We start from the raw sequence: 23,362 nt of genomic DNA, 5'->3' as shown, positions 1-23,362 counted from the left end.
TGGCTCAATGTAATCCTTTTTATAACGAGTTTTTTTTTTTATACCTGTAGTTTCTATTCACTGTAGGGCAATTTTCATGTTTTTAACGTGATGTTTATAATAAATTGAATTAAGTTCTAATTCTGCCTGTTCAAAGCTGACCTGGAAGCTAAGGTCAGAGACAAGCCTATCGGCTCCTTCAGTCCAGCGGAGTTTCTGTGCAAGCAGCTTCTTTCAACATTTCATGTACAGGCCAACTTTTTGTATTATGAAGCACAAGATCGAAAGTTAAAGCCAAGTCACACTGCAGCGATAACGATAAAGATGCAAAGAGAATGCATTCTATTGGTGCAAGTGCTCCAAGCAGAATACGCCCACGCTTATTCAACCAATCGAGGGCGTGTATTTTGAAAGATCTCATTTTTATTCTCGTTATCGTGGCCTGTGTGACCGGGCCTTTAGGAGGCTTTTCACACCTTGGCTTGAGCTCAAGCTTTGGCTTGGAATCCGGCATCAATTTTAAAAACAGTGAACACTTTTTTTCACGATGTTTCCTACATAAAATGGAGTTCAGAGTTGGCGCCCAAGACAAGGTTGGGAAAAAGCCACAAGTCTCTTATGATTAAGTAGCTCTCTGTGTGTAGTTACAATTCCGATTTTAATCAAGCATATTTCAAAAACATTTCTTGACGTACCGTTTCTCTCGGCAACAAGTAAATAACTCTCTCAAGATTCTTGACCGTGAGGCAGCAGCTGACGTAGATCTTGGCCGATTCAATCCATACACGCCCAAACAGATACACAGTCCCTAAACAACAAACAAACAAACAAACAAACAAACAAACAAACAAACAAAATCAATATGTGTTTAGATTTGTATTAATTTTGGTTTCACCATAATATCGATGTGTGTTAGCATTGTAAACTCACTACTTTCACAAGTTGTCAAAAAAAAAAAAAAAATTAAAAATTAAAAAATACTGTAAACAAACATACGTGTGATATAATTTACCTGTAAAAGTTTCAGGTTCATTAGTTGTCAAGTTACTCAAGCATTTGAGAAAAAAATGAAAACCACAAAGCAATGTTTTCAGGAGAGTAACTAAATCAATTGCACATGCTAAGGGAAACTTTTTTATTCTAATTATCTTTAAACCGTGTAGTAAATGTACATCTGTGGATGCTTGTGTTTTGTGTTGTACAAAAAGTACCTAAATACTTTAAAACGAGTTGTCAAATTTGCCATCGGTATTTGTATTGTGACATCACACTTTGCTTAGCAAATAAGGTTGATACAGGATAAAGATAAAAATCAATCTCAGCTATTTGTGGAATCAGCCCCTGGAAACCAAGCTAGATTCTGTTTTACTAAATGGTCACTGGAGCCATTGATCAGACAGTCATGATTTGTAAGCTTGGGCGATATCGATTTATTTTATTCACTATATATCGCCGACAATATATCGCGATATTCGATATAATCGCGATTAATGAAATTTGACATCATCAGTCTTAAAACTCCAAGTGAAAGTTGTAGAAGAGACAGTCCTAGTATAAGAGAGGTGTTCTAATGACCTATTCTTCTGGTTTTACTCAAAATCTATGGGGTATTAGCTAGCAAATACATCGCGATATTTAATCGATATATCCCAATTATCGCGATTATCGCGATATATCGCGATATATCGATATTTCGATTAAAACCAAATCCATCCGATATCGAAATCGTGTCCAAATTAATATCGCGATATCCGATAATATCGCGATATCGCCCAAGCTTAATGATTTGCATGGTAACCAACTTATGATAAGCAGGATTCTTCTGTGCAAAGAAAAAGACCTTTAGGAACTCATCCACTGTTAACAGACATACCAGGTTGTTTATAGGGATCCTCGTAAGCATCCAACCAAAAGAACCTCAACACCTGGTCCCCTGCTTCATTGGTTGTCATCGGTAACGATGCACTGTTGACCTGTATATCCATGGCAACCGCATCCTTGTTGTCTTCTGCCTCTTCTCGAATCGTCTCCCAGCCAGTGCTGGAGCAGGCGTCAGGATGAACGCTTTAAAATAGAATAACAAACGGTTTTGATCAATCAAATATTTAAAAAGTGCCTTCAGCAAAAATCACAGTCAGATTCCCTTGTGACTCCCCTGAATATTTGAAACAAAGAGTTGTTTCCCCTGTCGCATGCAATTATGTCCTCTATCTAAAACTATCCGGCGGACATTATTGCATATGCAATTGTGTCCTGCTTGTAAATTGTCAGCAGTCGATTTCACCAAACTCTTCCTAACTTAGGACTCTTCTTAGGACTTAGGACGAGTTCAGTTCCGTATCCGAAGACGTTCGGACACATTGATCCCATCCCAAGTTAGGACGAGTTACTCGACCTAACTCGATATAGGATTAATCCTAGCGTTTCGTGAAATCGGCTCCAGGTGTGACTGGTACGATCCATGAGGCCAGCTTTTGCATTGAAACAACATTATATCGTGCAACCATTCAACCCACACTTACTAGGCTTTCTTCATTGGCTGAGGCTGGCTAACTTGGGCTTCCTTTTTGACTGCCTGCTCTTCTTTCACTGGTTCTTTCACGTCTTCCAAATCAAACTCATCTATTTCGTTGTCAAAATCCACATTTTCTGATGGAGAAAAAGAATTATATACATTATTGGTTGAAAAAGACATTGTTTGCATTTTAGAAGTGGTCAGATTTTTTTATAGAACATATTAATCTGACACAACAAAATTGATTAAAAAGAGACCTATTTTCAGGGTTTGCCTTTAAGGCCCGGTCCCACTGCAGCGATAATGAGAACGATAACGACGCAAAGAGAACGCATTCCATTGGCTGAATGAGCGTGTACGTATTCTGCATGGAGCAAGTAAACCAATAGAATGCGTTCTCTTTGCGTCGTGATCGTTATCGTTTTCGTTATTGCTGCAGTGTGACTTTTAACTTCTTTTTAAAAAGTTTCTGACCAGCAGGACCAGCTACCTTGTAATTTCACTAGTCCACCAACTTTTTCACTAGTTCTTATTATTTGTAACATTCCATATGGGACTTGATTTGAGTTGGAAACCATAAACACACCAAGCTTGCAGTGTGGTTCTACACATAGCTTTTGGAAGCAACGAACTAACCAGCCGGACCCCATGGACAGAATTGTGATTGATCCTCAGAAGTTATTTGCCAGTGGACCACTGTTCGGGGAGAAATGGATTTCCAGGCCAATTTTAGGGTGAAGTTAATCTTAGTGACAGTGGTTTCACATAGCTTCTGTAAGCCTGTATGTTTAATTTTTGAAAGGGAAAGGGTTCCAAGGCATTTTCTCCTTGGTAAATGGCACCCAATGAGGAAATTGAAAATTTCTACTGGAGCATTTCAAGGGCACCAAGGCAATGACCAGGGGGCATGGAGGCAATTGCCTCCATTGCCTTCGTGAAGTATCAGGCCTGCTTCTAGAACCAATAGACCGATCCAGTAGGCTCCGCCCACGACGTACGTGTGTGCAATAACACACGAGCCTCTCCAATGTCTTTCTGCACAACTCTGCCGCGCGCGCCAAGCAAACGCGCACGCATGTCGGACTTGATTTGTCGGACCTTCGTTGCTTTGTGATTGGTCAATACGCAATGGGGCTGAGCTTAATGGATCGGTCTATTGGTCAGCAGACTGCTGTTGAGTTAGACTGCTGATTTTGAGACAGAAAAAAATAAAAAAATCAAAAAAAGTCAACATGTCTCACTCAGTGAGATGAGAAAAACGTCTTACCAAAACCATGTTTTTGATCATGTGACACTTCTGAATATTCCTCGATCTCATCCATTGGTTCCTCCTTGACAACGACCTCCGACCTTTTCACCTTCTTGGCTGGTTCCACATAATCCTCCTCCGGCTCCTGTTTGACCACCATTTTTCTCACAGGAGGGCGCTGCTTATGTATCGCGGTGGGCGGAGTTGCGTCGTAGCCCATATTTCGAGGTTGCGATGGGGAGGGGTGTGGACGAGTGGGAGTTTTGGAGAAAGGATTACGACTTGTTGACGACATCCTGCAACAAAAGTTATCAACAGATTAAAAATAATAAACAAATGGCTTTAGTTAAAGAAATTGGACATTATTGGTAATTACTCAAAATAATTGTGAGCATAACAACTTACTTGGTAACAAGAAATAGAGAGCTGTTAATAGTATAACATATTGTGACAAACAGCTCCCTCTGAAGTAACGCAGTTTTTGAGAAAGAAGTAATTTCTCACTAAAATATTCGAGTTGAATTTGAGACCTCAGCTGAGGTCTCGAAATTCAAGCATCTGAAAGCACACAACTTGAGCAACAAGGGTGTTTTTTATTGAATTATTCTCTCCCAACTTGGATGACCAGTTGAGTTCAAACTTTCACAGGTTTGTTATTTTATGCATATGTTGAGTTACACCAAGTGAGAAGACTGGTCTTTGACAATTACCAATAGTGTCCAGGGTCTTTAAGTATTTTTATTTGGCCTATTCATTAGGTTAGCCTGGAAGGTCAAAGTTCACTCAGTCATAATGCTCACCCAGAAGTTGGCGTTTTCATTTTCTTTTTGATGGGCATTGGTTTGATTGCTGGTTTCTGAAAAGAATAAGTGAATAATAATAATTATAATAATAGAAACAACTTTATTAACTAAGGACCAATGTGAGGGTAGCTTCGTTACAGAATGCAGTTTAAGAAACGGATCTCCGTATAAAAACGAAGAAATCACATCCCTGCCTGGAGCTTGGCCCTTGGGGTCTGGCCTTTGGAGGCTGCTCCTTAGGGGCTGGCTTCGAGGGCTTGGCCATGGGGCTGGCCTTTGTGTCTTGGTACTTGGAGAAAGCTTTGAGTGAGGCATAAAGAGCATTTTTAATACCAAAGGATTCCGGTAAATAAGGAAGTTAGTGTAGTTTTATTTCCTTACATCACTATGCAGATCATTCAGAATGTCTCCAAGAAGTTCGTCGTCAGCGATGCTGGCGTCCTTCTCAGGTTTACGCTGTTTTGACGCTCCCATCTTGAACATGGACTTGATGTCATGTGACTTTGAAACGGACGGCTTCTTCACATTCTATGTTTAAGAAAAATCAGAAGCAATTTTAAGTGGAAATTAAAAAACTATGGGCAGAAATAACAAAAGTTTTAATATAGTGCTTTTCATGAATGTGGCCTTGTCTGTTTATTTCTAAATAAAGAATTTAAAACAGATTCTGTCTTACCAGTTTCTTTGATTCTTTTTCACTGGCGGCTTTGGTGTCCTTTTTACCTGCAGAAAAGGAATGTCGAATAAATTTAATCTTTCAATAAAAATATACTTTACTATAATTGCTTAATGGGTATCTGCGAGGGTAGAGTTTGATATTGTGATATAAACTGTTGTCGAGGTAGTATACTCCCAAGGGAGCTGAGAAACATTTAAAAAAGATGTTATTGGCCCTATGACCAGGGCACTAATGTAAAGCGCATTGATACGGTTATTGTGAAATGCGCTATATAAAAATTTGTTATTATTATTATTATAATCTTCAAAGGACGTTATATGCAAGGGCTCCCACTCCCGATGCTACGACCCTTGGGCACTCATTTTTTCAGTATGAGAACTCAAGCTTAAGTTCTAAGGACAATGTCACTTAATATAATTTAAAGGCAACCAGTTTCAATGAATTCTCAATGCCGCATGTTGTGGCATTATGCCTGCAGACTGTGCACAATATACTGCCTTGGAGGAATTCTAATAACATGGACATCTTTTGCCAACAGAGGGCGTTGCGGGGCAAAGTTCATTGAATTATTTCTCGATGTGCATTGTTGACTGATTGTTGATTCATGAAGATTTTGTTGCAAACGGAGTTCAAAACATGTTCGAAACAACCGACCCCCTAACCACGAAGTCATTAAAGTTGTTGTTGATGGAAAAGGGATACTTTAAGTTATGAACTAAAAGATAAAGTCCTCCAAAAAGCAATTTTAAGGGCTTCACTTCCGTGTTTTTTTTTTTTTTTTTTTCGTTTCAAAAATTTTGCGTTAAATACATGCGGGCTAGTGAAAAAACCTGCGGGTGATCGAGAATTTTGGTTGACTTGCCCGGCGGGCGATTGAAAAAAAAGTTAAGGGAAACCCCTGCTAATTCCAGCCCGGAGGAGAAATTTCAGGTATAAGATGTCTTGTTTGTTAATACAGTGTTCATATTACAAGAAGTATAGTAGTTAGTTGGTCACCAATAGTTGCACAACGATAGAATCCAACCCACCTTTTGCTGATTTCTTTCCTTCCTCTCCATAAAGATCATCGTCGAATATTTCTCGTCCATCTTCCACGTATCCTCCTCCATCTGAAAAGAAATTTGGGAGGGTAAAGCTGCTAGATTGGTTCACTATATATCTTTACATCAGGCCTGTATGCTTTGTTTTAGAAAGGGCAAGGGCACCAAGGCAATGTTTCCCTTCGTAAAGGGCAACCTATGAGGAAATTGTAAATTTCTACGGAAGCATTTCAACTAAGGGCTCGTCCTAACTCGAAATAAGAAGTCTTAACTCTTTGTGAAATCCAATACAGCAGTCTTTGATTTCTAGCCGGACTTTAAAAATGTCTGAATTCAGATAAAAGTCTGAAACTTCCCATCCCTGCTTTTTACTCCTGAAATTGTCAGTGTGTTTGTAGCGCTGATAATTTACCATCGTCAACAATCCAGTCATCGTCTTGACGATCCCGAACCATTCTTGAGTATTCGTCTTCATCCACTTCATCGTACACATTCTGAAGGTCGTCCGACTGATAGCAAAATTTTGGGAAAAAACAAAAAACCATTACAAAATCGTTTAGAATTGTAGGATATGAAACTTTGATTTGAAAGATATGGAAAGGTTTGCGGTAACACCATGTAATGTAATCTCTAAATGACGATCAAAGCATACCGATCGAAACGTCGAGTTGAAACCAACAGTTCTTTCCAGAACCAACCCAACTCATTTAGAGATAGTCATTACATGGTGTTACCACAAACCTTTCCATATCATTTAGAATTGTGCTGCAAAGCTGAGACAGCCTCCGATTGAGAGGAAAACAAAAAAAATCAAAGAGTGAATATTTTGAAGGCGTTTAGTAAAGTGAAACTACCTACCATGTTTTGTGTTTTTTAACCGATATAAATAACTTAATAAAAATTACCTCAAATCTGCTTTTGGATCCTGTTCCTTTCTTCGCCTCTTTGAGTCGTTCCAAAGCTGCAAGTCGACTGTTCTTCTTGCTGCTTACCGCTCGCTTGCCACGTCTCTGAGCCAAGCTGCTTGACACTGAAGAAAATATTTAAGGAAATATTGATTAAATGTATACAAAGGGTCAGCGACAATCGTTAATCTATTCTTGGGAAAAGTGACAGAAACAGGTGGAATACAGAAGTTGTTATAAATTTGGCAATTTCACACATAAATACAAAATTACAAATAATTTATACGAATAGGATACAACTCGGTGTTCCTCTTGTTGACGGTGCATAGCACAACGAACTACTACGCAGCAACCAAGCTGTGATAAGCTTTTTGTCTAACTCTAATAGAAGGAAGGAGCAAAAATGAAAAATCTTTCGCCAAGATAAGGACCCAAGTGTCAAGATCGGAACTCAAACCCACATCACATTCTGCTGATCAGAAGTACAAGAGTTCTAGTCTATTGCTCTTAACAGCAAATTTAGTTTGCAGAGTTGGTTTTCTGTACCGGTAACGCGCTCAAAAGAACACACAGAAGCTAATTTTTGCAAGATCTAATTTCATGAAGAACTGTACATCCTGAAAATGTGAAGGGCAGAACGTTTCGGATAGGACTGAGTAGGCCTAGCTGACACTGACAGTATTTAGCTTACGAAAAGGGGAGATAACTTATTAAATTAATTTATAATCAATTGCAATATGTACGTTAAATTTTTTAATATGGAAAAAAAAAGAGAAAAAAAAGCAAATAACATCCATTCAACATGTCATGCATGTTCAAAGCAAGATCCATTCTTTTCATTCAATCTATTCAAATTTCAATTTTATTGTTCAATAAATAATGGAAAAGTTTCCGTATGGCGCCACCACTTTTTCATTTGATATGAAATAATATAGGAACTTATTTACCTGATTGATATATCCCTTTTTCTAAAAATGAGTGAAAAAGTGGTGGCGCCATGCGGAAAGTTATCCTAAATGGAAAATTAAAAATAGGCCTAGCTATTTTCCTTTATTTATAGAAATAGAAGAAATCGAATATGGTCCATGACATTATTTCCCCGATCACTCATATGTATGTACAATCACAAAACTGTTCGAAACTGCTAAAGTTGCACTATAAAATCAAATCATAGAGTCGGATCAAACCACCTCCATGATCAAACAAAGAAAGAAAGAAAGAATGACCGTCAATTGAAGGTGACACAATACAAAACATGTCAAGTCTGAGATGTTAGCATGCAGTTGTGTTGTGTCACAGTCACACAACACACGAATACGGTCGCATGTTCCACTAACATTTACTTGTTTTTGTACTTCTAGTTTATAATCCAAAGATATCCCAGCCCCCAATTTAGGGTCTAAACGATCGAAATAAAACAAAAACAAAAATATCTTACGATCATCTTCAGGAACCTTGTCTGGATCGTCAGAAATCGGTGCCATTTTTTCGCTCCACTTCGAAAAATCATCAAATGGCGCGAAACGTATCTGAGGTCAACAAATAGGATTGGGGGGTCAATAGACTGAGGCTGTACCAAAAGCACCAAGGGGTGTTCTAAAATCGGGGGTTGTGTGTATATTTTTTATACACCAAATTTTAACCAAAATATTTAAAATTATTTTAAATTTTACCTTATAAAATTGTATACAAATAAATTTCAAATAACTAAGTGCACAATTTTGATATTTTTTCTTAAGCTTGAACATTCATGGATCGAGCAAAGCCTCATGTCATGAATGAACTTGCCCGAGAACGTAAACAGTGATTGTTACACCCCATGTGTGTGTGTACGTACGTGTTGTATTTTCTCGTTAGCTGATTGTTTTTGCTGGTGGTGCTTTTTGAGGCTCGTGATAAAAAGTAAGTTATTTTTTTGAATAGTATTACTATTATTATAAAGATTATTGAGCCCTATTTAATCCCTCTGAATGATCTTACCACCTCCTTTCTCCAAAACGAGATCGAGGACACAAGTCTTGAAGGTTCAGTTGATTCCTTTGTTTGTGTTATTGTTCCTACCATGTTCCTATCCAACCATAAAACTGTACCTCCAGAGTCCAACCATGGGTCCTGGTAACATGGTGGTAGCAGTTCGCACGATCCAAACTGCCAAATTGAATACGGTAGTCACGTAGTAGGCCTACGGTAGGCTACGTGACATGATGTGATGTGGTAGGATTTGATTTGAATCTGTGCACGGGTGGGAACATAACCCATAGAGGTTTGCAGAGACTCAGTGTTTGTAAACATGAAAATATTTTGATGTGTTGTTATAGTTCTGAGAAGAACTGTTGAACCACCAGAGAGACTACTTTCAATTGATCTGCTTACCAGGGCGAAGTGTATAAGCATGGCAAGCAGCAAGCAATGTTGTGGGTCCGAATCCCCCAGGGGCCCAGCTAACCGCTGATTCACAATGACTAGTGTCGTCTAGTTAATAATAATAATAATAATATCGAAGTCTTATATAGCGCACGTATCCACCAAACAAGGTGCTCAAGGCGCTGAGTATATACAAACTTTCAGAAAGATAGGTTATTGCAGTGATGAATTTTGAGACCCAAATATTTAGCACCTTATAAGGGTTTACAAGGTGCTACGGCGCATTAAGCAGCCACAACCAGGAACACCGGGGCGAACCCCTTCTCTTTTCGATAAGTGCACTGGGTTATTTTACATGCGTTACACAACACATGGGACCAACGGCTTTACGTCCCATCCGAAGGACGAAGCAATGGTTAAGTGTCTTGCTCAAGGACACAGTGTCACGGCTGGGGATTCGAACCCACACTCTGCTGATCAGAAACACCAGAGTTTGAATTCGGTGCTCTAAACCGCTAGGCCACGACACTTCCACAAGTGAATCACAATGTCTTGATTTGTGCAATTCATAATCATAGATGTTAAACCAATGTTTGTATGAGAGAGATTGGTTGTTGCCAGCTTGGTGTTAATGTCCCCTTGTGGGAGTTTGCCGAGTTCCCTTGATGGGAATATCATCTAGACAAACAAAAACAAACAGGAATCTCCGTATTTGGAAGCAGGGAATTCTGAGCTTACGCCAAGGTATATGACATAAAGGTGGTTTATAGCACTAGCAGGGGAGGGAGGAGGGTTACGTTATTGCAACTACATAGAAATGTTCTTGTTTGCATAACGCTACTTTAGGCTCACACTGTTAGCTCAGAAATTCAGCGCTTGCCCTGTATAGTACGGAATGGTGATCACAAGCATAGAATTTGCCGGTAAGCAGTCATGAAGTTGGGCACTATTCTTCTGGTTTGACCCAGGAATGCCATTCTTCAACATGCCCAGTTAAAAAATATCACAAGATAAAAATGTAATTGACCAGGGCCCAATTTCATAGAGCTGCTAAGCGCACAAGTTCGCTTAGCATGAAGTTTTTGGCCTTGATAAAAACAGGATAACCAACCAAATTTCGATGTTATTTTCAGGATAAGCAAACAACAGCTGAATACCAGTAACAAGCAATCTGTAACTAATACAAATTTTGTTGTAATCCTATTTTAATCAAGGAAGAAATTTCATGCTAAGCAAATTTCTGTGCTCAGCAGCGCTAGGTCCAGATTGTATCTTAAGCGTATTGATCTTTTGTCAGCAGTTCATTGTTAGGTACTCCGATTATTTTTGTTGTAGTTTGACACTCATTCAAACCGCGATGGAGCCTACTGCATCCCTATCAGCAAGCACCCTTCCAAGCCTTGCCTTTGCTGCACTTCTCTTTATTGTGTCCATCGTTGTTGGGTACGGACTTGGACGAAAGCTCCCCACCGTTGACCGCTTGGTTGTTGTATGGCTCGTGTATGACGCCCTTACACATTTCATTTTGGTGAGTATGTAAGAAGAGTTGAAGGGGTATAGGTATTTTTTCGCTGATAAACATTAAAAACGGAAAGAAAAAGTTTTGAAAATGTTTCCAAATCGAGAGTAATTTTTGCGCATCGGGGATGAAGAACATAGTTTGTTTTACTTTCCCGACCTCTGTGGAAAAACCCCACAAGCAAATACCACTCTGGTTGGATTCGAACCCAAGACCACATTGAATTGCTAGAGCAGATGTCGTACAACTAGACCCCATAGCTAGCCTGTTTTCATTTTCTTTTCTATTCTCATTTAAGGAAGGTGCGTTTCTCTATTATTCCATGGTTGCTACTGTGCAGACATCAGATGGGTTCCTAACTGATTTGTGTAAGTCCCATTGAAAAGTTCACAGAAACTTTGAAATTTATAAAAAGTAAAAACATGGTTCAGAATGAACAACGGTTGGCCTGTATTGTGCGTCAGCGTTGCAGGTACATCTTACATGTACCTGAACTGGTGTGTGTGGAAACTAGTTTGTAATCACTACATCAAGAAATACTACCACGCCCCAGCACAGGTTCAGTTATATTTTTAGAAAATGTTAACAACCAACAAAACAGGAAGAAACTTTATAACAGTAATGAGTAAATTTGTGGGTACAACCATGTGTAATTCTCTTTTGTGTAAGTGTTGGCTCTGAGAAGAGCCAGTTTTGGTCTCTACGATTTGAACAGTATTCTCTGCTCGTCTTCAGGTTGTAACCGCATATTTACTATTTATTTCTTCCTATTTCTACACACAATGCAAAGCATCAAACAATTCTAACTAACAAAACCTTATTATTGGAAACAAAAGTGACGTTTCATTGACAAAATAACTTTGAGTTTTAATCTGTTATTTTTTTATAGGGAAGGAATATTCCAGGGCCGATTCTCGTTGGGGTGAGTCGGATCCGACAATCGTCTCGTTGGAAATACTGACGGTGGTTGTAGATGGAGTTCTAGCTGTTGTCTTGATTTACGCAATCCTAGCCAAGAAACACTACAGGCATTACGTACAGATTGTACTCTGCGTGTGTGAAAGTTACGGCGGTGAGTACAATTAAGTTTGAGCAGGGTTGTACGCTCTTTATATGTACAAGAGTGAAAATGTCACTCTCTTGTCCGTTGTGAAAGTCGAGCTGTGTCACTCTTTTTAAGTGAAATTGGAACGAACTTCACTCTAAACCGAGTTGAAAGTACCCGCCTTCACTATAAAAAGGCTTGTCCGCCATGTCATATGGCCCATATGGCTCTTTGCAAGAGTGATGGGGTTCAAAACGAGTGGTTTTTCAATCTTTAACATTAAGGAGTAGCTAGACAAATCTTAGTGGCTGGCAATAAATCCGTTCTTTTTATAGTCCACTAAGGGTGAGCAGATCAACAAAATTATTGCAAGCTTCAGGCATGATGCCAGGTTTCCAAACTGTTCGTGTTTAATATTGGGACCATGTAAATGGTCTTTTGACTGTTCTTTGACTGTGACATTTTGATACTCCTTGAGTAAAAACAATAACCAATCTAACAAACAACAACATGAGAGAAAAATAAGTGAAACCACTTTTGTTCAAATCAACAGGTTGGATGACGTTCTGTCCAGAGTGGTTGACCGGTAGCCCGAGCCTGGACACCAGCAATGCACTGTTTCTTTGGGTCTACCTGGTCTTCTTCAATGGCATCTGGGTTGTGATACCCGGCGCCCTCATGTGGCAGTCCTGGGTTAGTCTACGAGACCAGCACGCCAAGCTTGAGGGGCGTGCCAAGGGAAAAAGAAAGTAGCTCGGCTCTATGTATGTTTTGTTCACTTAAAGGCACTGGACACTACTGGTAATTACTCAAAAAAATTGTTAGCATAATCATACTTGGTTATGAGCAATTGAGAATCTTAATTTCCAAAAGCACAGTAATTCGGAGTGAAACGTTTCTCAAAATGCATTATACTTCAAAGCTGCTGTACTTCTTTACCAAGTACGTTTTTATTTGCAATTTATGTTTAAAGTCAGACCATTTATTTTAATGTCTTGGGAAATATTGCCATAAAAGTACAAGTTCCTTTATCCCCTGAACATTTTGAGAGATAACTTCAAAACAGAATCATGTCTCAGGAATAATTTGACTGAGAAACGTGGATTGATATTTTTTTTTAAATCGCCTTGGGAATGATATAAGTTTGAGAAGTATGAAAAATCATAGATTTGTATATTTTTATGCAAATATTTTGTCCATATCTTAATAGACACTGCACATTAAAGCCATTATACACTTTCGGTACAGAAACAAAAAAAGTTCAAAGATTTACAAATAATTTACAGGGTTTACAGAAGGTTATGGTGAAAGACTTCTCTTGAAATATTGTGCCATGAAATGCTTTACTTTTTGAGAAAACATTAAAACAATATCAATTCTCGATAGCGAGAATTACGGATTTATAATAAACACATGTCATGACATGTACGGCGAAACGCGCGGAAACAAGGGTGGGTTTTCCCGTTATTTTCTCCCGACTCCGATGACCGATTGAGCCTAAATTTTCACAGGTTTGTTATTTTATATAGAAGTTGTGATACACTAAGTGTGGGACTTGGACAATGCCGAAAGTGTATAATGGCTTTAAAGTAATAAGTTAAGTGATTGATGTAATGCAATTAAAGTATACATTAAAACAAGTACTAAGTACTATTCTGAAAGATTAGGAATTCATTAGAATTAAATAAACTTTAATCATTTCAATTTATAAAGGGTTAGACAACAATCAGTGAGTTTGTAATTTCAAAATTGTATTCAAATCAGTATGGGGCACCGTTAGCAATTAACTGTTTGGCACTTTAAGACATGTTTTTACCACGGTAGCAATTAGATGTAAACCATAGACAGTGCTGCCAAATCCTTTTTATGGTTTACATACCAGTTGTATTTGTTGTGTGTAAGTTTATGGTTTACGAACCATGAACATGCAATAAACATTTACAAATCATGGTTCACAAACCATGAAAATTTACGCATCTTAAAAACATGGTTTATATAAAAATTGAAGCATCAAATTCATGGTTTACAAATCAAGTTTTATAAACCATGAAAATTGCAGCATCAAAATCATGGTCCAATCTTAGCTGATTAGCAGAAAGTATTGCTCAACACAAATATAGTGGGGAACCAGTCACAACAATAACACTTATATAAACTTAGTGGAATGTTGGCTGGTTACCATGTGTTTTGCTTACAGGCTTCAGGAAATTAATTAGCCTTTAGTCAAGGCGCACGCTGCACACCGGACGGCACGCACAACCCCAAAAATGTAACGCACGAAAAAAGGGGTGGGGAAGTTCAAGGGCCGGTGTCCCAGGAAATACTGTCCGCGAGGATTCTGTCCCATATTATGGGAAATTAACATGGGCTGAACATGGGGGTGATTTAAAAGAGGGCGCTATCGGAAGACTTGGTACAAAGTTGGGGGGGGGGGGGGGGGTCTCTCCTGCCATACAGGAATTCGGTACCGTTGGATTGGACCTATTAATATTAATACAAGACGTATACACAAAACTAACATATTTCGCAGTTATGAGTTATATCCGAAAATCTGGAACGGTTATAATATGTCCAAGCAGGAAAATAATCCCCAAGAGAAATACACAATCTAAGATTACAGTCACGCACTCAGATTCAAATTGTGGCATACAAATAATTGATATATTTTTTTGTATGGGCCTAAACCACATTACAATAAAATGGAATGTTTATCAAAATGATACTCTATCATACGCTGATGTAAGCATCAAACCAAAGGTTTTATTGTCATTAAGTTTAAGAGTGACTACCAAACGTAGACCTCCCCTTTAAAGAGATTGGCGATACGGATATTAACTCGATTTCTTTTGAATGATGTTGAATTTTTGTTTACATTAAGTGCAGACTGTACTTTTGACACTGGTCCAAAGACTGATGTGACGTTGCAATGGTTGTGTGGCCTTTTCGAAACAATTACGGCTTCGGGTCTAGAGTTTGACAAAATTGCGCGTGCTTTCCGTACGTGCTCGGGGTTCAGACGAGAGAATGGAGCCTGATGAAGCCGAATTGAAAGCCGAAACCGTGAACTCGAAAAGGGCCTATGAATGAAGAGCCATATGTTGAATGGGTTTCGCCATTTTTTTTCCTGCATGCCTAGCCTATAGGCATTACTGCTGTACCCTTGTTTCGTATACCATTCTAGTGATGGCCAATCACGGAGAGTTAGAGCTGCCCGAAGGAGGACATCAAATCACGCATATCAAAGTTTATTTATCCAAGAAAGCTCAGAGCCGAAATGGTGAAAACGGAGATGTCCGTTTTTCTCATGTGCCCAACCACGGGTTTAAACATAATCTGGTGTATCCCCGCCATGATGATGTGTGTACTGAGATACGTAGGCTGTTTAAACTGCATATCACCGACTCTCTACAACTATCCTGGCCAGGTATGTTCAATGGTATTGCCAAATAGAACACGATGATAATAATAAATACAAAAGGTAGAGTTGTCGGGATAAATAATGCAGCCGATAGTATACATTTTACGAAGCTATAGTTAGGGCTATTTAAAGGCAGTGGACAATATTGGTAATTACTCAAAATAACTATTAGTCACAACACCCCCCCCCCCCATCGGGGATTTTTCTAATAAGGTCCAGAAAAAATTGTCCTTTGTTGCTCACAATAAAACATTGAGAAACGGCTCCCTCTGAAGTAACGTAGTTTTCGTGAAAGAAGTAAAGAAGTGAAACCACACATTACAATTACTTCGTGTGACAAGGGTGTTTTTATTTCAATATTATCTCGCAATTTCGACGACCAATTGAGTTCAAATTTTCTCAGGTTCGTTATTTTATGCATATGTTGAGATACACCAAGTGAGAAGACTGATCTTAGACAATGAACCCTTCCCATGAAATATGCTAATTACATTCACGCATGCGTACAGACCCTGTTGGTTGGCAAACGTCATAGAGTTTTGTGCACTGAGCAGACGCGCGATCGCGTCTACGTCACGCAGCCATTAGCCGTGTACAAAACAGCGCGATGTTCCCTCATTTTGCCAACGAAAACGTTAGTGCGCACGCGCTATGTGCAATTTACATATTTCATGGGAAGGGTCTATTACCAATAGTGCCCAGTGTCTTTAACATCTACTTTATGCTTTTTACTTTTTAAGATCCGGGTGAGGAAGGTCTGGTGAAGTTCAACACAGATGATGAGCTGTTTGAAGCCATTCCTCGAATGGAAAGAGACGGCCAATCTTTGATCATATATGCAGAGGCAAGAAGTACAAGAACCATATTGGAAAGCATTTTGGAGGAATCTTTCCATTGCCATGGCGAGGCATTTTCGACGGGATTGTTTTTTGGGGTATATGTTGCATTCATGAGTATGGTGATCCTTGCAATCGCTGCAAAAAATAGTGCAAGTGGTCTGAAAAGATGAGGGCTGTAAACCTAGGTCTAGGTGTCAAATTAAAGGAACACGTTGCCTTGGATCGGTCGAGTTGGTCTTTGAAAATCGTTCTGTAACCGTTTGTTGTAAAATGTATATGGTTGGGAAGATATTGTAAAAGTAGAATACAATAATCTACACAAATATGCCTCGTAATTGTGTGGTTTTCTTTTACCCTGTCGACTAACACGGTCGGCCATTTATGGGAGTCAAAATTTTGACTCCCATAAATGGCCGACCGTGATAGTTCGCGACGTAAAAGGAAAACCGTGCAGTTTCGAGTAATACTTGTGTGGATCATTATATTCTACTTTTAAAACATCATTCTAACCATATGCATTTCATAACAAACGGTTTCAAACGCTTTTAATAGACCAACTCGACCGATCCAAGGCAATGTGTTCCTTTAAGCTCATAATTGACGTTAAGCTTTGCATGGTGTGAAGGATATACGACTAAACAATAATAATAGTAATCTTTAGGGTACAACCATGTAATAATTCTCTTTTGAAGGAGTGTAGCTCATAAACATTTGAAAACTAAACAACAAACTGCTTACTTTATAGTTGTTAACATGTTATGTATAAACTGATACTACGTGTAATTTGACCACCAAAAATGGTTGGCGTGGCAGTGTGTGTAAGTTTATGGTTTACAAACCATGAACATGCAATAAACATTTACAAATCATGGTTTATAAACCATGAAAATTTACGCATCTTAAAAACATGGTTTATATAAAAATTGAAGCATCAAATTCATGGTTTACAAATCAAGTTTTATAAACCATGAACATTGAAGCATCAAAATCATGGTCCAATCTTAGCTGATTAGCAGAAAGTATTGCTCAACACAAATATAGTGGGGAACCAGTCACAACAATAACATTTATATAAACTTAGTGGAATGTTGGCTGGTAACCTGTGTTTTGCTTACAGGCTTCAGGAAATTAATTAGCCTTTAGTCAAGGCGCACGCTGCACACCGGACGGCACGCACAACCCCAAAAATGTAACGCACGAAAAAAGACTACCAGCGCGAGCAGCGTAAGCCGCGAAGCGCCTTTAGGAACTCGTTTTTCTTTACATTTTGCCAACGATTTTGGTTGGAGAAAATGTAATGCATAATGCATTCGAACGTTCTAGTGACATCATGCAAGTAATTGTGGCTTCTTATTGGCCAGCAACTCACCATTCTAATGCATTATACTTTTATAGTATCTTTGGTATGAATGCTGCTTTTAGGAAAAACATGCCTTCATCGAGTTGGACTTATGTTATTAAAACGAAGAACTCTGAGCTATACATTTTTATGTAAAATTTGTAAGTATGAAAGTTAATATGGGGTTTCCCGACGTTCATTTTTAAAACAAATTATGTGTTAAACTTACAAGGCAATCATTTACAAAGGACAAAGTTTAGCGAATAGAAAGAAGAATAATTAATTCTAAAAAAAAAGAAAACAAGAATGTGACTATCTTTGAGTAGCTTCACGCGAATTATGTTAATGAGATGTTTGAGTTTGCCGCTTGCTTGCAGGAAAGCCTAGTTAGTGGTATATATATTAACTACTTGAAACTATAGAAAAAAGTCTCATCCCCTATAAATAGAAGGTGACCGGGGCAGAACCAAATGTTTTTATTGGGGGGGGGGGGGGGGGATCCGAACGACGGCGTTCCAAGGATTTTGTGTGACGTGCGTTTAACCCCCCCCCCCCCACCCCACTCCCGGGGGTGGGGAAGTTCAAGGGCCGGTGTCCCAGGAAATACTGTCCGCGAGGATTCTGTCCCATATTATGGGAAATTAACATGGGCTGAACATGGGGGTGATTTAAAAAGAGGGCGCTATCGGAAGACTTGGTACAAAGTTCGGGGGGGGGGGGTCTCTCCTGCCATACAGGAATTCGGTACCGTTGGATTGGACCTATTAATATTAATACAAGACGTATACACAAAACTAACATATTTCGCAGTTATGAGTTATATCCGAAAATCTGGAACGGTTATAATATGTCCAAGCAGGAAAATAATCCCCAAGAGAAATACACAATCTAAGATTACAGTCACGCACTCGGATTCAAATTGTGGCATACAAATAATTGATGTATTTTTTGTATGGGCCTAAACCACATTACAATAAAATGGAATGTTTATCAAAATGCTACTCTATCGTACGCTGATGATGTAGGCTTCAAACCAAAGGTTTTATTGTCATTAAGTTTAAGAGTGACTACCAAACGTAGACCTCCCCTTTAAAGAGATTGGCGATACGGATATTAACTCGATTTCTTTTGAATGATGTTGAATTTTTGTTTACATTAAGTGCAGACTGTACTTTTGACATTGGTCCAAGGACCAGTCTCTCAAAAACTAATGCGACGTTACAAAATATAGGCATATGGATGGGAGCCCATGTGTTTGAATGTGTCCTCGCCATTGATGCTGCAGCCTTAAAGGCACCGCACACTTTTGGTAATTACTCAAAGTATTGTTAGCATAAAAACTTACTTGGTAAAAAGCAATGGAGAGCTGGGCCCAATTTCATAGAGCTGCTTAAGCAGAACATTTTGCTTAAGCAAAACAAAAATCCTTGCTTAGTAAAATCAGATTACCGGCCAAGACTCCGCTCACTTGTTATGCTTAGTGAACAACAGCTTAATACCAGTCACAAGCAATGGATAGCATAACATTTTGACCAGTAACATGTGTAAAATAAGCGAGCTATTTTCGTGATTAAGCAATTGTTTTTGCTTAAGCATCTCTATGAAATTGGCCCCTGTTGATAGCATAAAACATTGTGATAAATTGCTCCCTCTGAAGTAACGTAGTTTTCGAGAAAGAAGTAGTTTTCCACTAAAATATTTGAAGGTTGAATTCGAGACCTCAGAATTAGACTTCGAGGTCCCAAAATCAAGCATCATTCTAAAAGCACACAACTTCGTGTGACAGGGGTGTTTTTTCTTCCATCATTAGGGCATATCACGCAAATTCGACGACTAATGAGTTCAAATTTTCACAAGTCTGTTATTTTGTGCATGTGATAAGATACACCGAGTGAACTGGTCTTTGACAATTACCGAAGGTGTCCTATGCCTTTAAGCTGCAAGCCTAGTTTATCCGGGTTATCAGAGTCATACGTTCATTAGTCCATAGTATTGTTGCTACACCGTCACGACGGTTTACAGCAAGAATTCTTTTGACACTGGTCCAAAGACTGATGTGACGTTGCAATGGTTGTGTGGCCTTTTCGAAACAATTACGGCTTCGGGTCTAGAGTTTGACAAAATTGCGCGTGCTTTCCGTACGTGCTCGGGGTTCAGACGAGAGAATGGAGCCTGATGAAGCCGAATTGAAAGCCGAAACCGTGAACTCGAAAAGGGCCTATGAATGAAGAGCCATATGTTGAATGGGTTTCGCCATTTTTTTTCCTGCATGCCTAGCCTATAGGCATTACTGCTGTACCCTTGTTTCGTATACCATTCTAGTGATGGCCAATCACGGAGAGTTAGAGCTGCCCGAAGGAGGACATCAAATCACGCATATCAAAGTTTATTTATCCAAGAAAGCTCAGAGCCGAAATGGTGAAAACGGAGATGTCCGTTTTTCTCATGTGCCCAACCACGGGTTTAAACATAATCTGGTGTATCCCCGCCATGATGACTTGTGTACTGAGATACGTAGGCTGTTTAAACTGCATATCACCGACTCTCTACACCTATCCTGGTCAGGTATGTTCAATGGTTTTGCCAAATAGAACACGATGATAATAATAAATACAAAAGGTAGAGTTGTCGGGATAAATAGTGCAGCCGATAGTACACATTTTACGAAGCTATAGTTAGGGCTATTTAAAGGCAGTGGACAATATTGGTAATTACTCAAAATAACTATTAGTCACCCCCCCCCCCACCCATCGGGGATTTTTCTAATAAGGTCCAGAAAAAAATTGTCCTTTGTTGCTCACAATAAAACATTGAGAAACGGCTCCCTCTGAAGTAACGTAGTTTTCGTGAAAAAAGTAAAGAAGTGAAACCACACATTACAATTACTTCGTGTGGCAAAGGTGTTTTTCTTTCAATATTATCTCGCAATTTCGACGACCAATTGAAATCAAATTTTCTCAGGTTCGTTATTTTATGCATATGTTGAGATACACCAAGTGAGAAGACTGATCTTAGACAATGAACCCTTCCCATGAAATATGCTAATTACATTCACGCATGCGTACAGACCCTGTTGGTTGGCAAACGCCATAGAGTTTTGTGCACTGAGCAGACACTCGATCGCGTCTACGTCACGCAGCCATAGCCGTGTACAAAACAGCGCGATGTTCCCTCATTTTGCACGCGCTATGTGCAATTTACATATTTCATGGGAAGGGTCTATTACCAATAGTGTCCAGTGTCTTTAACATCTACTTTATGCTTTTTACTTTTTAAGATCCGGGTGAGGAAGGTCTGGTGAAGTTCAACACAGATGATGAGCTGTTTGAAGCCATTCCTCGAATGGAAAGAGACGGCCAATCTTTGATCATATATGCAGAGGCAAGAAGTACAATATTAAAAACCATATTGGAAAGCTTTTGGGGGGAACCTTTTTGTGGCGTATGCCATGGCGAGGCATTTTTGACGGGATTTTTTTTTGGGGGATGTGTTGTACTCGTGAGTATGAGGATGATCCTTGCAATCGTTGCAAACAATATTAAAAGTGGTCTGAAAAGATGAGGGCTGTAAACCTAGGCCTAGGTGTCAAATTAAGCTCATAATTGACGTTAAGCTTTGCATGGTGTGAAGGATATACGACTAAACTATAATAATAGTAATCTTTAGGGTACAACCATGTAATAATTCTCTTTTGAAGGAGTGTAGCTCATAAACATTTGAAAACCAAACAACAAACTGCTTACTTTATAATTGTCATCATGTTATGTTACTGATACTACGTGTAATTTGACTATGGTTGGCGTGGCAGCCACAGACAGTAATTGTGTGTAACGGTGTGTGTAGTAATGAAAGGGATCATGGTTATGCAATATGGCTTATAGCTACTGTCAAGTTTCAATCTTAACCAGCAGACGAATTCGGTAGCTGCAACTAAAGGGAATTCGTGGGTTTTTCCTGAGAAAGAACGAGAAATTCCAAGCATTTTTAGGTTGAGAGTATTTTAATGATTTGTAAAGATTAATGTTTTTACTATCACAGTTTTTCTTTGAGGAGGAGAACCAATGGACCGTTCAGGCTTTCCACTAAGCTCCGCCCACCGCGCACGTGAGCAAGACACGTGTACGAACACTCCCAATGACATTCTGCACGATTCTGCCGCGCGTGCCAAATATACGCGCACGCATGACCGAGTTTGTCCAACCACAATCATTGCTGTGATTGGTCAAATGGGTGAACGCGCACAGTTTGAATGTCAGGCCGGATCGGTCCATTCAGGAGAACGAGCCTCGTTGTACGAGGTTCGAAAACTATGCTTCGACCCCGCTGTATCAAGTATTATAACACCCCTTGCAGGTATTGTGCCTGCTCATTGGTTTAGAGCGCGTCACATGACATGTCTTAGTTTTGCTAGACGACGGCCGTGTGATAGAGCGTCGGTTTGCCATGCGCTAGTCCGAAGACTAGCACATGGCGCCGTGCGCTAGTCCGACAGACTAGCACACGGCGTGCAGTACCCAGACGTCCGTTGCGTGTACGAGGATGATAAATTAATAGTCTGTAACCATTTCGGATTGTCCGACACTACATGCAACACAGTAGGTAAAAGTGTTTGCAATCTGTGTTCGCGTCGTCCGTGGAATGTAGCATTCAGGTCTGTAACTTAATAATAATAATACAGGTTTTAGAAATGTTTGGGGTGTTATAAAACAAATATTGACTGCTTTTACTCGTGCAATGGTTAAAAACTATGACTCCCTCGGTGATCCCCGTAACGTTCTATTTTCCCTCGGCTTCGCCTCGGGAAACTAGAACGCTCCGTGGATCACCTCGGGAGTCATAGTTTTAACCATAGCACTCGAAGCAGTCAATATATAACACCCCTTGCAAGTATTCTGCCTGCTCATTGGTTTAGAGCGCGTCACATGACATGTCTTAGTTTTGCTAGACGACGGACGTGTGATAGTGCGTCGGTTTGCCATAGACCTTATCGCAAATACCAATGCGCAAGCGCAGACTGTTGAATGAGGTGCATTGTGGGATATATATGAATCAAATTTGTAATCAGCTAGACCACAATGCATCTAATTCCAAGCTTTACGCGCGCGCCCCAGTATTTGCGAAAAGGTCTATGCGCTAGTCCGAAGACTAGCACACGGCGCCGTGCGCTAGTCCGACAGACTAGCACACGGCGTGCAGTACCCGGACGTCCGTTGCGTGTACGAGGATGCTAAATTAATAGTCTGTGACCATTTCGGATTGCACGACACTACATGCAACACAGTAAGTAAAAGTGTTTGCAATCTGTGTTCGCGTCGCCCTTGGATTGTAGGGTTCAGGTCTGTAACTTAATAATAATAGTACAGTATTTAGAAATGTTTGGGGTGTTATAAAACAAATATTGACTGCTTTTACTCGTGCAATGGTTAAAAACTATGACTCCCTCGCCTCGGGAAAATAGAACGCTCCGGGGATCACCTCGGGAGTCATAGTTTTAACCATAGCACTCGAAGCAGTCAATATTTGTATACTGTGTGCCGTGCGGTATAGTATATATATGCAGTTCGTGAATTCAGAACGGGCCGGTGCTTGCTTAAAGAGCCTTTATAAGGCTACACAGTACCCTGACAATGAATCGACTATCCTGCGTCACGGGTAAATTTTACGCCCG

At 39.6% G+C, this 23,362-nt stretch overlaps 2 protein-coding genes across 2 annotated transcripts in view; one reads left to right on the top strand and one right to left on the bottom strand.

The window, feature by feature from the left end:
• LOC139945023 (DNA polymerase alpha catalytic subunit-like) overlaps window positions 1-8,693 on the bottom strand; it is a 30,177-nt gene extending 21,484 nt beyond the window's left edge. Inside the window, exons 1-11 of the mRNA XM_071942256.1 lie at window positions 8,609-8,693; window positions 7,171-7,295; window positions 6,678-6,774; window positions 6,254-6,334; window positions 5,223-5,269; window positions 4,928-5,074; window positions 4,544-4,599; window positions 3,762-4,039; window positions 2,502-2,628; window positions 1,853-2,043; window positions 675-787 (exon numbers count right to left, since the gene is read on the bottom strand). Of these exons, the coding sequence (XP_071798357.1) occupies window positions 675-787; window positions 1,853-2,043; window positions 2,502-2,628; window positions 3,762-4,039; window positions 4,544-4,599; window positions 4,928-5,074; window positions 5,223-5,269; window positions 6,254-6,334; window positions 6,678-6,774; window positions 7,171-7,295; window positions 8,609-8,654 (1,308 nt within the window). The 5' untranslated portion in view covers window positions 8,655-8,693. The remainder of the gene's footprint in view (window positions 1-674; window positions 788-1,852; window positions 2,044-2,501; window positions 2,629-3,761; window positions 4,040-4,543; window positions 4,600-4,927; window positions 5,075-5,222; window positions 5,270-6,253; window positions 6,335-6,677; window positions 6,775-7,170; window positions 7,296-8,608) is intronic.
• Window positions 8,694-8,987: 294 nt separating this feature from the next.
• On the top strand, window positions 8,988-13,810 carry LOC139945029 (emopamil-binding protein-like). The gene is made up of 5 exons (XM_071942266.1): window positions 8,988-9,072; window positions 10,870-11,062; window positions 11,352-11,421; window positions 11,943-12,125; window positions 12,652-13,810. Exons 2-5 carry the CDS (start codon window positions 10,892-10,894, stop codon window positions 12,849-12,851), a joined length of 624 nt encoding a protein of 207 aa, XP_071798367.1. The 5' UTR covers window positions 8,988-9,072; window positions 10,870-10,891; the 3' UTR covers window positions 12,852-13,810.
• The last annotated feature ends 9,552 nt before the right edge of the window (window positions 13,811-23,362 follow it).

Source organism: Asterias amurensis, chromosome 12 (assembly GCF_032118995.1).
Source record: "Asterias amurensis chromosome 12, ASM3211899v1".
NCBI lineage: Eukaryota > Metazoa > Echinodermata > Asteroidea > Forcipulatida > Asteriidae > Asterias > Asterias amurensis.
The sequence above is the reverse complement of the archived record's forward strand: the minus strand, read 5'-3'. Positions and strand labels throughout refer to the sequence as shown.